The sequence below is a fragment of the Scomber japonicus genome, chromosome 13 (assembly GCF_027409825.1).
Source record: "Scomber japonicus isolate fScoJap1 chromosome 13, fScoJap1.pri, whole genome shotgun sequence".
NCBI lineage: Eukaryota > Metazoa > Chordata > Actinopteri > Scombriformes > Scombridae > Scomber > Scomber japonicus.
The window spans coordinates 1125090-1138455 of NC_070590.1; the positions used below are offsets into that span (position 1 = coordinate 1125090).

The 13366-nt window shown below is 39.0% G+C and overlaps 1 protein-coding gene across 1 annotated transcript; it reads left to right on the forward strand.

Moving 5' to 3' along the window:
• The first annotated feature begins 1586 nt into the window (after positions 1-1586).
• LOC128371707 (neoverrucotoxin subunit alpha-like) lies at positions 1587-4693 on the forward strand. Its single transcript, XM_053332085.1, has 3 exons — positions 1587-1674; positions 2465-3928; positions 4143-4693. The coding sequence occupies exons 1-3, from the start codon at positions 1587-1589 to the stop codon at positions 4691-4693; spliced, it is 2103 nt and encodes a 700-aa protein (XP_053188060.1).
• The last annotated feature ends 8673 nt before the right edge of the window (positions 4694-13366 follow it).

Below are 13366 nucleotides of genomic sequence, written 5' to 3' on the forward strand. Positions count from 1 at the left end.
CCTGATATGAATCACTGTTTTTCATGTTTTATCATAGTTTTGCTCAAAAGTCTGTCTAACTGTTTTCTATGTAAGCTTGGTCTTATCAGAGGTTGCATGCATGTTTAATAAAAACACAGCATTCACCTGTACAGATAACTGTCCTCCTGCTCAAGCTGTGTGACGTACTTTACTTTCTATGTAAGTTCTAAGTTAAATGGTGATCTGTTTTGTTTAAGGTTTATAGATAACACACATTTTATCATTAATGCAACATCAGCATGAAGATGACCCATCTGCCTTCATCTGTTTCTTCAGGCTGTGACTAAGCTGATAACTGTATGCCAGTGTGTGCCATATAAAGACATGTGGTTGTTATAGTTTGATGTGTATACGCCTTCATATGAACATTTGATGTGTTTATTAATTTGGGCACTTTTGCAGCTTTATTGACTGAGTCTAAAATGTCTAAAATGAAACCTGGCTTCGAATAAAGTCATGAAAAGGTAATCAACTAACAGAAAATTAATATTAATAGTGTTCCTGCAGAAGCTGTTTCTGTCCATCATACTTTTGTAATTGTTTGTTAATGGTCAGAATTTGGTGATGATCTATTATATATATATATGTGGTCCATCCTCTGTGCTTGTGTTGGGTGTGTTATTAGTGTACATGTGGCCCAGCTATCAAAATAATTAACACAGATAATTTGGATCAGTCCTGTCTCCTAGAAATTGCATTTATATACTACCAATTTGTTTTGTTAGTTTTTGAGGGACCCAAAATTCAGGATCATGTTTTATAATTCTTTGAAAACATGTTTAACCATTTGGTAGAGGTCTGTGAAACATAAAATTAAAGGTCAATAAGAAAAAATATCCATGTTTTATGTTGTCATGGCTCCAAAGAGGTAAGAAAAGCAAATAAATGATTTTAATACAATTTAAAGTTGAACTGATCATCTGTTGTATGCACAGTGCCCGTCTATAGAAATACATTTATTGATGCTGGAATATCACATTGTCATCATCATAATATAATTTATATTTTTTTTATAATCATAATAATATTTGTTCCCAAACTTAGTTATAAAATGTCATTTAGAGGATTTGAACTCACCTACTCTTTTACTTATTAAAGTGTTTAAATCTACTTGAGTAAAATGTCTTTAAAGTAAGAGTATTTTTACTTTAAACAAGTATTGTGGTTCTCTTTACATCTCTAATTCATCAGAAGCAGTCTTTACCAGTGTTGACCCTTGTGTTTTTTTCATAGTGCCTGTTAACAGGGAGGAGTCTCAGTGAGCATCTAACAGGATATAAGCAACATGAAACACCACAAGGCATCAGACTGGAAGCTGCAGCTGGAAGTCAACACACAACTCTGCTGATCAACACAACTTCATCAGGTAAGGGCAAACTGGGAACGAAACATTTCATCTGTGAAGGAAGACTAAGACAAAATTGTTGCTGTCACATTTTAGATTGAGAAAAGTCAGTAACCACAATGAGTCTCTTATTTGCCTTTGACCTCTCTGTGTGTGGCAGTGTGATCAGCTGTAGAAAGCTGTGATGTTGGTTTGATTTTTCTTCCTGCAGTTTGGAGAAATGGCCTCAGAAATCAGCGTTGCTGCCCTGGGTCGTCCTTTCACGCTGGGGATGCTGTATGATGCTCGACATGATAAAATAATCCCAGGTAAAATGTAACATGTGGGTCTGAGACAAATAAGTGTGGGCAAGAAGAACAATTAAAAAATGTCCTAAAAAACTAGTTATAAAAGCAGCATCAGGTTTGTTAAAATGTACATTTAGTATTTTTGTTGGTTTTCTAGATAAATTCAGACTGAACTCCGCAGCAAGACATCATGGAGGTTACGCCCAGTTCAATATAATCAATATATTAAAAAAAGATCAATAAGAGAGTCAAGGAAGGAAGGAAGGAAGGAAGGAAGGAAGGAAGGAAGGGTGGAAGAGGAAGGAAAGGAGGAAAGGAGGAAGGAAGGAAAGAAGGAAAGAAAGAAAGGACAGACAGAAGGAAGGAGGGAAGGAAGGGACTGAATTCAGACTGAACTCCGCAGCAAGACATCATGGAGGTTACGTCCAGTTCAATATAATCACTATATTAAAAAAAGATCAATAAGAGAGATTTGAAATGACATTTGACCCATTTTATACCAAAAGACTGAATGCTCCTGAAAATGTCAAATGGTGTAACCACAAAATGTCAAATGGTGTAACCACAAAAGAATGATAGATATTAAATATTGTATCAGCTACAGTGTGTTTAAGTGGACTTATACTAATAATGACTTCATTTAAAACATGTAAATGTTTCCTGATTGACAAGATAATTAATTTTGAAAACGTCAGAACGGCTTTATTGGCTGATACTGCCATGAAAATACAGTATGGTTATTTTAATGAAAGACAGGAGAAGAACTTGTCTTATAAATTTTATTCATTACTACACATTTCATTTTCTGTAGGTGTCACACTTTGGGATTCTGAAAATCTGACAATCAAAGACGAAGTGAGGCCATATAGTAAATGTGACATAACTGAATCTGATACCCTAGAAGAAAAGTCTTCTCTGTTGGATGTTGAAGCTTCTATGAAAGCCAGTTTCCTGAGTGGACTGGTTGAAGTTGGAGGATCTGCGAAGTATCTGAATGATGAGAAGAAATCCCAGAATAAAAACAAAATAACACTTCAGTACAAAGCTACAACTACCTACAAACATTTGTCCATGGGTCCCAAGAACATGCAGGTAGTGGACGACGTTTCGAAGGGTTCGGCAACACATGTAGTCACAGGGATCCTTTATGGGGCAAATGCTTTCTTTGTCTTTGAAAGTCAAAGGTTAGAGTCCAGCAGTGTTCAGGACATGCAGGGTAAGATTGAAGCTGTGTTTAAGAAGATTCCTTCTGTCAGTGTGGAGGGGCAAGCCTCTCTCCAACTGAGTGACAAAGACAAATCCCTGGTCAACAATCTGTCCTGCAGGTTTTATGGGGACTTCATCCTTGAAAGCAACCCGACAACTTTTGAAGAGGCAATAAAGACCTACCAGCAACTTCCAAAGCTACTGCGTGAAAATGAAGGGAAATCTGTTCCTATGAAAGTCTGGCTGACACCGTTGAAGAATTTGGTTTCCAGCTCGGCAGACCTGAACGGTGAAATCTGCATTGGACTGATCACAAAAGCTGAAAAGGCCCTAGAAGATGTGAGGGAAATGGAAGTGAGATGCAATGATTCTCTGGAAGACAAAGTGGTAGGGAAATTCTCCCAGGTTGAAGAAAAGATGCAGCGTTTCAAAAAGCGGTGCAGTGATTATACATTTCACCTCCAGGGGATCATGAAAAAGAAGTTTCCTTCTATCCGTGCAGGTGAAGAAGATGAACAGGCGGTGGAGAAACTCTTTGATGACAGAGAGAAGTCACCATTCAGTCATGACAGATTAAGCAAGTGGATGGATGATAAAGAGAGAGAAATTAATGTCATTAAGAGCTGGACAGGTATAATGAAAAATATACCCATCGTCAGCAACAAGTCAGAGTTGGACGCAAAGGTTCTTGCTCCAGGTGTAAAGCACGCTCTATGCTTCACTTTCACCTCCCTGGGAACCGATGAGCCCTACCTTGACCAGTTGACCGACTACTTACATTCACACAACTTAGAAAGTACCAGGATTGTCCCTCCAACAACACAGGACCAGTGGTACTCCTCACCTGAAGTGACGACCACAATGAGAAAAAAAGCCAAAACCTTCCACAGACTTTTCAAAGCCCTGAAGAGCCAGAGAGTCTCTTTCCTCATAGCAGCTGTGGAAAATGAGAAGTACAAAGGAGCAACCATCTACCATTTCGAGGAGGGCGCTCAGGTCACAGATAATTTCACACTGCCTGCCCTCCCTCCTGTTGAGACCATAACAGACAAAAGAGATCTCATCTGGTGTAAGTACATCTTCATGCATTTGCATCACTCTGAGCATTTCTTAGACACAAGCTGATGAACACTGAAACTGTTTCCATGAGTAAAGATGAACCATTGTAGCATGTAAACTAAACCAAGCACAGTCCCATTTATTATGGTTGAATGTTGCTGTGAATTGTAATAGATGGTGATGAAGGATTCTGCTAACAGATTCTATTGTGATCTCTCCATCAGATGCCTGTGATCTGACCCTGGACCCAAACACAACATATGGCCAGCTTACTCTGTGTGAGGACGAGAAAAAGGCAACGTATGGACCGTGGCAGGAGTATCCTCCACACCCAGACAGGTTTGACCAGCGTCCTCAGGTGCTGTGCACAGAGGGGCTGACTGGGCGGTGTTACTGGGAGGTAGAGTTCAGTGAGGGTTATCACAATGAAGTAGGTGTAGGTGTTACCTACAAAGGAATTGCCAGGATAGGAAAGGACAGCAGCAGTGGGCTTGGATCTAACACCATATCCTGGTACTTTGGCCTATACGGCAATGACCTCTGTGCATGGAACAATGGTAAGGTGTGGACAGACGTTATTCCTCCTGCTGGCTGCAAACGAGTTGGAGTGTATCTGGACTGGCCTGCTGGCACTTTGTCCTTCTATAGGGTCTCCCCAAACACTAACAGAGTCAGTCACCTGTACACCTTCCGCACCAGATTCACTGAGAGTGTTTACCCAGGATTCTACATCTATAATCATGACAACTACGCTGCCCTGCATCCAGTAGTGTAGGAAACAGTGACATCCTGGTTCTGGCTGTAAACTGATATGAAGATACTATTGATGACGAGTTCATCATTAAGCACAGTTTGTGTTTGCAGTGGAGAGATTTTAGCAATCATTTAGGCTTCTGCACATGTTCAGTTCTATAGGTCAACAGCAGCAAATACATTAAAACAACAGATATCTGTTAAAGTCCTTTAATCTGTTGTAGCAACATACAGAGAGTCACTGGCATCGTCACCATAATACAGAGTGCCATTAAATGCTTTTGTTGTAGTGATGTGTGAGCTCCACACCATCATAACTCCATATCAATACTGATTCTATGCACAGTCTACATTTCAACCAAGTTTGTGCTAAAAACCAAAAAAACCCCAAAGTACCCAGACCCCCGCAGGGTTAAAGAGTTAAAATATGATCCAGTACAGATGGTTGTATAATCACACACTATGCACTGACATGCAGGTTTATCTTATAGGTCTTTGCTTTTACTGCTTCTGAGTTAACATTTAGGACTTTACATGTAGATTTGAATAAGTGTGTTTTATCTTTAATGTGATAATGGGTTTTTTTAATCATCTGTTTTATGATTTTTGCAGCTGCTTCATGGTATCTGGGATATTATGTCATACAGAATATTTGACATGTAATCAAATGTTTTAGAGCAACATGCTGCATATGGTTTAAATGTTCATGTTTTCTTTCAAAGACTCATTTTTAATTCAAATTTATCATAAGATGATTTTGTCAGGAAGAGTATAGACATTGAATATTTGCTGTGTTGATTAAGTTCTATATTTAATGTGACATGTATCTGATAGTTATGTTAAACATTTAAGAGCTTAAACTCTAAAAATGTTAAATATTGTTTTCATTTGTGTTTTTATGAGATTTGATTTATAACGTTAAAGTTTGACTAAAAAACCAAAAGAAAAATGATGACGTGTGTCCAGCTTGCTAGCAGCTCTATATACACATAATGAATCATGTAATCATTCTGGGCATCAGTTTGCTTGTGAACATTTATGGACAGATTCACAAGCACAATAATATTATTATAATCGTTTACTTTGTGATTTCTGTGTAATTTCTAAACAAGCGTCACGTAGCAGTGCTGACGTCTGCTGGCAGCTGTTGGGAAGTGTAGAGAGCACAGCCAGTCTGCATCCAGAGACAAACTGAAGCTTCAGCAGCAAATATCTGAGATGTCTGTAACTTTAACACCTGTGAGACACGTTTGTTCTCTTCATGAGCTGAATATTCAATAAAGTGGAGTCCTGAGCTGACGGATGTGTGCTGTGTAGTTCTTGCATATCGGTTAAACAGTGAACGTACAAATGAGAAATCTCAGTGTTTCAGCACATTTCTGCTAAAGGATCGTTAATGTATAGTAGTATTTATATAAGTATAGTACAGCATGTTCTTTTGGGTTTAATACATACCGAGTTGATGCCGACATATTAGTGTTTGATGATTATTTCAATATTCAATAGTATGGGATCAAATAAGGGTCAAGTGAGTAAGCAACGTACTGATTGGCTGTTCATTCAGCCTTGTAACTTGAGTTTGTAAACTTGTAACTTCCGGGTTGCACCTGAAGGCGGGAGATTTGTGTGTCCGTCGGATTTAGTTTTACACATGCACGAAATCTTTTTACAACCACAAAACTTTATTACACATTTGAACATCATTGGACAAGTACAACATCTTTTTGACCCTTATTTGATCCCATACAAGATTACAAGTTAAGATTATTATCGGTATTAATACAAATACGAGTCATAAAAATAGAATCTGTATCGATGTAGTGAAACAGTTTAAATACTCTTATCCTCTCGTTAGTGATAGGTGAGGTCTCTACTGTAACTACTATACTTTTCTCTCTGCCCTCATGTGAGTTTGAGAAAAAAGAAGGAAAGATGAACAGTATTATTGGTATTATCTGCTTCTCCAACAGTAGCTGCTGATAGTTAAAGATCTTCCACAGATCACATGAAGACTCTGCTCATCATAATAAGATGCTTGAAGTGACTCATCACACATAATGTGAGACATGTTGATAATACAGCAGAAACTTCATCAAATCAAATCATCATATTTCAATAAGAAGAGAAATCCTTCCAAACTTGACCGACCTGTTCCAGTCCTATTTACTGACTACACTTCTTTTAGAAAGATTGTTGATCAAAAACATTCAGAGAACAACGAGAGAAGATTCATCCAGCAAAATGTAATTTACCTTCAGTTTTTCTTTAATAGAACTATGAGTACAACACAGCAGACGTTCAGGTTATCACATCCAGTTTAAATCTAACACAAGTGAGATGTGGAAGCTTGAAGCCTCCATTGAACAAAGGCTGTAATCCTGCAGCGCCCTCTTGTGGCCAAAGAAGAGATCCACATGATGAACAGGTTCACAGTGAGTCCAGTGAGTCTGAAACAATGGAAGTGATGGGGAGTACAATACTTGCTATTGAGGACTGTAAGAAGCACTGATATCTAATTAATGTAATTAAACTATGGGTGAAGTTCACACCAGAACGATCCAACTAGTTGTTTGTTATACTTGTTTGTTGCAGGTGGTACAGACACGCTGACAACAGCAGAAAATATAAATGATTTTATCACTACATACATTCAACTTAATACATTTAAAGCAAATATATATTCATGGCTGTCAGGTAACTGGTAAGTAACACAATGCACAACTTATCATTTTAACTTTAACTTAAATATTCCAAATATTAAAATCCTGCAAACATAAATGAAACATGAACAAAGGAGTCAAACAGCTGTACTCCAAACTATTCCACAAAGGTTCATGTGGCTGCAGGTTTTCTTTCCAACCAAGCAGGAGCACACCAGACTTGATTAATCTAATCAGCTGATCTCAGTCTTCAGACAGCTGATTGGTCAAATGGTGTGCTCCTGATTGGTTGGAACTAAAACCTGCAGCTACATGAACCTTTGTGGAATAGTTTGGACATGCCTGCTGTAGTCAGTGCAGAGACTTCACTCCTGAATCCTGCAGCTCTGATTGGGCCAGGCTTCTCCTCCTCCAGACCTGCTGACAGCTGACTGTTTTCAGACTCACTGGACTCACTGTGAACCTGTCCATCATGTGGGTCTCTTCTTTGGCCACAAGAGGGCGCTGCAGGATTACAGGCTTTGTTTATTGGAGGCTTCAAGCTTCCACATCTGGACCACAGTCATCTCCAAACTGGATGTGATGTCACAAGTCCTACAGGTATGTCGAGATATCAACCGGAGATTTAAGGTGAGATTTAGGATTAAAGAGAAGAAGAAACATCACATCAAGAAGAAGTAGAAACTTGAGAGAGACAAAAACAAATAACTACCAACTCAAAATACTCATTTATAGAGAGGGAGGGACAAGTATAAAAAAACTATGAAAAAGTGAAATTAGTGTCGTTAGTATCAGCTCATTACACACTATGTGGATTTATACATAGATAGATTTTCAGGATCCCAATGGAAACACGGCCAAATACAAATATCAGTAACTCCAGTGTCTTGAACTGACTGTTTTAGCTCCGTTCTGGTTTTACCTCTACGCACAGAGCACATTACTCCAGTTCTAAAGTCTAAAGGTGAGATTTAGGATTAAAGAGAAGAAGAAACATCACATTAAGAAGAAGTAGAAACTTGAGAGAGACAAAAACAAACAACTACCAACACAAAATACTCATTTTTTTGGACAATTTACAGAGAGGGAGGGACAGTTTGGGACAAGTATAAGAAAACTATGAAAAAGTGAAATAGTGTGGTTAGTAAGTATCAACTCATTACACACTATGTGGATTTATACATAGATAGATTTTCAAAATGTCTTTGTAAAATAGACTTTTGATTTGTATAACTGACAGACTTTACGTAGTTTCTACAGTAGCTATGTTTCATTTAACAGCTGAACATCTGCTGCTGTATGGAAACAGAAAGGTTGGGTTAAACTTTAAACTTGATCAAACCCAATGGAAACAAGGCTAAATACAAATATGAGTAACTCCAGTGTCTTGAACTGACTGTTTTATCAGCTCCGTTCTGGTTTTACCTCTACGTGTCTGCAGGCTGTTTGATGAGCAAACATCACACTGAGCAGCTGACAGAAACATATTGAATCTGACTCAAAGCGTTTGCTTAAACTCAGAGAAGAGGCTAAAGTGTCAATATGCAATCTGAGTACAAATAACACAAATTTACACTTTTAAATTATATGTAGTTCATACGCCAAAGTTAAATCTTGCATGTAGGCTATTTACCAACTCAATGCTGCATTTTCCTTCTTTTCATGTGTTGTTTAACGCTGTTATTTAAGTTTAGGCACAGAAAGATCATTGTTGGAGTTAAAATATAAAAGTAAATACAGCATAAATATCTTGTGATGCTCAAAATGTCCAACTAAAAAGTCCAAAAAGGCTGATGTGACACTGATGATGTCCGGTTGGTTGTGTTGAGCAGAGATGAAGAGATGATTGTCTGATTTACAGCTTTATTTAAACATCTTTTACATTTAAAGATGAAAGTGTCAATGAACTGACACTAGTTATGATGATAATCAGACAACAATGAAACTAATACATTCGATTCCTCCTCATGGATTGTCACTGCTGGTTTCCTGTGAACACACAAACACAGTTATTTCATTTTCTGCCATCATTTCAATCTCATAGAAGACTTTTACAACTAAACAGTGAATAACTGCTTCAGGTTTAATGATCTGAAACTATTCTTTCACATGATATGAACAGTTTGTGTGTTTATTCTCTGTTTTTCTGGATTATTGACCACAAAGTTTGGGAAAAGAAAAAGTTGAAGCAATAATGCATTGATGACAGCTGAGTGACAGCAATGAAAACTGAAATGTTCAAATGTAAGAATATGAGATTCATTCAGGCTGCTAACTGGGATTCATGTGTTTAATGTTATAAAAGAGCTCAGACACTGACAGAGACGCCAGCTCATCAATAAAGACTCAGTAAAAGGCCAATTAATGAACCTTTATAGCCAATCATAGTTTGTGATTCTTATAGAGCAGGGATGGCAAACATGCGGCCCGCAGGCCAGAACCGGCCCGCCAAGGCGTCCAATCCAGCCTGTCTTATTTTCCTTCCTCCCTTCCAAACTTTTTTAATGATCCGGCCCACATGAGATCAAATTTTGCTGTATGTGGCCCTTGAACGAAAATGAGTTTGACCCCCCTGTTATAGAGTATCATGACTATTACCTGCAGAAACAGACAGGTGTGTATGTGATGGTGAAGGTGTGCGTCTCACCTGTCAGACACATCGGACGGTGACATGCAGGTATTTGTAGGTTTGTGGGCAGGGGTCTGCTCCCATCACTGCGTTGGTGGCTCGGATGGGACACAAGGCCTTATCATCACACCTGAAGGAGAGCGGCAGTGTTTTTATGGAAAGGGTTAAATAGCTCTACATTCAGACAGACAGCACTGATACAGAGTGTTTGGTCAGTAATGTTCCAGTCGCTCCCCTCTGCTGTACAGTTTGAGTTTGACTGATCATGTCGGAACAGGTGAAGCTACTGATTCCAGCTAGAATGGTTCATATTACCAACAGTGGTGGACAGTAACGAAGTACAAGTAATTCGTTACTGTACTTAAGTAACTTTTTAGCGGATCTGTACTTTACTTGAGTATCATTGTTTTGTGAGACTTTATACTTTGACTCAACTACATTTGGAAGAGGAAAACCTTACTTTTTACTCAACTACTTTCCAAAAACCTGTCGTTCCTTTCCATGTTCCTTTCCACAACATGCATGCATGACCAGCTGCTGTGACAGGTCCAAATGAACGTGCACCGCAAGTGTACCAATCAGAACACATCGTGTGTCGAGCAGTTTTGGCCCGGCCCCCTACCTGGCTACTTGTCCCAACTTGCCTTCTCCTCCATCCATATGTCTATAGCATTCATTTGACAAAGTTTCGCTGTCCAGTAGCCTGCCCTGCCAACACATGGAAGAAGCGCCAGACATCGAGGCAATTGAGCACCCATGGCCACATTTAAACGAACTGTTCGAAGTGGTGGAAAGGAAGAAGGATTCGTTTATTTTTCAGTGCCTTCTCTGTCTGCCTCAGAAGCGTACGATTTCTTCTTTCAAGAATTCCCCGTCCAATTTAAAGAAACACTTAGAGGTAAGTAATTTTCAGTTTGATTGTGAAATTAACTAAAGGCTAATATACCTGTCGTTTTACTCTAACTGGATATAATACACTCATACAATGTGTTAGCCTAAACGTGGACATTGGTTGTATTGTCCAAGGTTAAGCTAGGAAACGGTAGACTAAAGCTCGTTAACACCAAAGGCACATGGCTATAAAATGATAAAAATGCATGAAATGAATGATGACATGTAAAATGATGAAAATGCATTTAGACCGATGCATTTTTCTGACTTTAGGCTTCTATTTCACTAAGTTTACATGCAAGGTATTACATGATTGATAGAACTAGCCTGTCTGCGATTGATGTAATGTTAGGCTAGCTAGTTATTCAGCCTTCTTGGTAGCCTTCTTGGTACATGCAAAAACACATGAAATGTGTACTTAATTTATGAAATTGAGATATATTGCTGTGAAGATATGATGTTCATGATGTGTTTCCCTCCCTTTCTTTCCAGAGAAAGCATTCAAGTCACTTGGGAAGATACAATGCCCTGACAGCCCCGCGAAAAAGGAAAGCTGAAAACCCAGTTCCCTCCACTTCCAAACAACTGAAATTGGGAGAAATGAAGATTGTGAATCAAAGCAAGGTAGACAACGTAGTCATAGATTTTGTGATTCAGAGTCTTCAACCATTTACTGTGGTAGAACAGCCTGCGTTTCATACTTTAGTGCAAGAGCTACAGCCTAATTCATGTGTGATGTCCAGAACTACATTGCGCCGTAAAATAGAAGAGGGTGCCCAAGAAATGAAGAGAAATATTAAACAGGCAATGTCCTCCATTGAATTTATTGCCACAACAACTGATTGTTGGAGTGCAAGAAGGAGAGGATTTCTCGGGGTCACTGCTCACTGGGTGGATCCAGACTCAATGAAGAGGTGCTCTGTGGCTCTTGCTTGCCGGCGGATTAAAGGGCCACACACTTTTGATGTGTTGGGCAGTGCATTGAATGACATACATTCCGAATTTGGCATAGACAAAAAAATTGTTAGAACCACCACAGACAACGGGTCCAACTTTATAAAAGCATTTAGAGAATATGGAGAACAACAACAAGATGAGAACAATAACTGTGCCTCTGGTGAGACTGAAGAGGATGCTTGCAGTGATGATGAACAGCATGAGGAAGGTGGTGTTGTTGACTTCATTGAGGTAACACCGATCTTAATGGAAGATGATGGCATACAATTTCAGCTTCCCAAGCATCATCGCTGTGCATGCCATCTATTAAACCTTGTCGCCACAGTTGATACAGCCAAGGCCAATTCAAATGACTCCTATAAAAGACTGTCAAGATCAGCTTTTGCGAAATGCAGTGGCTTATGGAACAAGACCTCTCGATCCTCCACTGCTTCAGACATCATAGAGGAAACATGCAAAATACAACTGATCCGGCCAAACGACACACGATGGAACTCATTGTTTCTCTCTGTTGAAAGAATCGTGAGAATAATCAAAGATGAAGGAGAAGGGGCCCTGAGAACTGCATGCACTGCACTGAAGCTGCCAATGTAAGTGTAACTTTTTTTTTTTTTTTTTTAATATACTTTCATTCCAATCTGTAATATTGGAAAATATTGCTTAACTATTCAGATGCTTTAAGTAAGGGGAAATGCAGCGTCACCACTCATCACACACACACACGCACACACACACACACACACACGCACACACGCACACACACACACACAGACACACACACACTTAAAAGTGTTCTTTATGTTTGTTAGGTTGAGTTCAGTTGAAATTGCCTTTCTGGAGGAATTTGCCAGAACCATGAGTCCTCTCGCTAAAGCCCTCAACATCCTTCAGGCTGAGACGGATGTTCAGATGGGGTGGCTTCTGCCCACGCTGACGCTCCTCATCGCTAAGCTTGAACGAATCCACATCAGTTCCAGGTAGAGATTCTTTCCCCCCCATGTTATTAAGATGTCATACACAATTCAACTCCCTTAAAACTTCACATAGCACATGTGCAGGAAGTTAATGTGTGCCATTAGTAAAATGATTAAAAAGAGGCCTATATGAACACATATTGACCAAGAACACAATAGATGGCCGTCAAATCATATTAAACAATCATATTTAACAATTTAACAAATCATATTTAACATGTTATTGTCATTGTCTCAGTATAAATGCACGCTGTAAATGTTGTGATATTGTACTTTATCAGTTTCTCTCCCCCTCCTCTAATTCCAGGTACTGTAAGCCTCTGGTGGAGGCCGTCCTAGAGGGACTGCAGAAGCGCTTTAAGGACATGATGGCAGAACCAGAGTTCATTGCTGCTGCCATCCTGCTCCCCAAATTTAAAACTGCGTGGACATCTGATGAGAACCTATTGAACCTGGGTATGTATCTAAACTTAGCTCAAAAAGTAAGGAAATATGTGTTTGGTAATTTATTCCTCTGTGGTAACAATGATTTTTGGCAATAAAACTTATACCGTTGGAAAGTGTTTAGTTTGGTCATTTGTAGG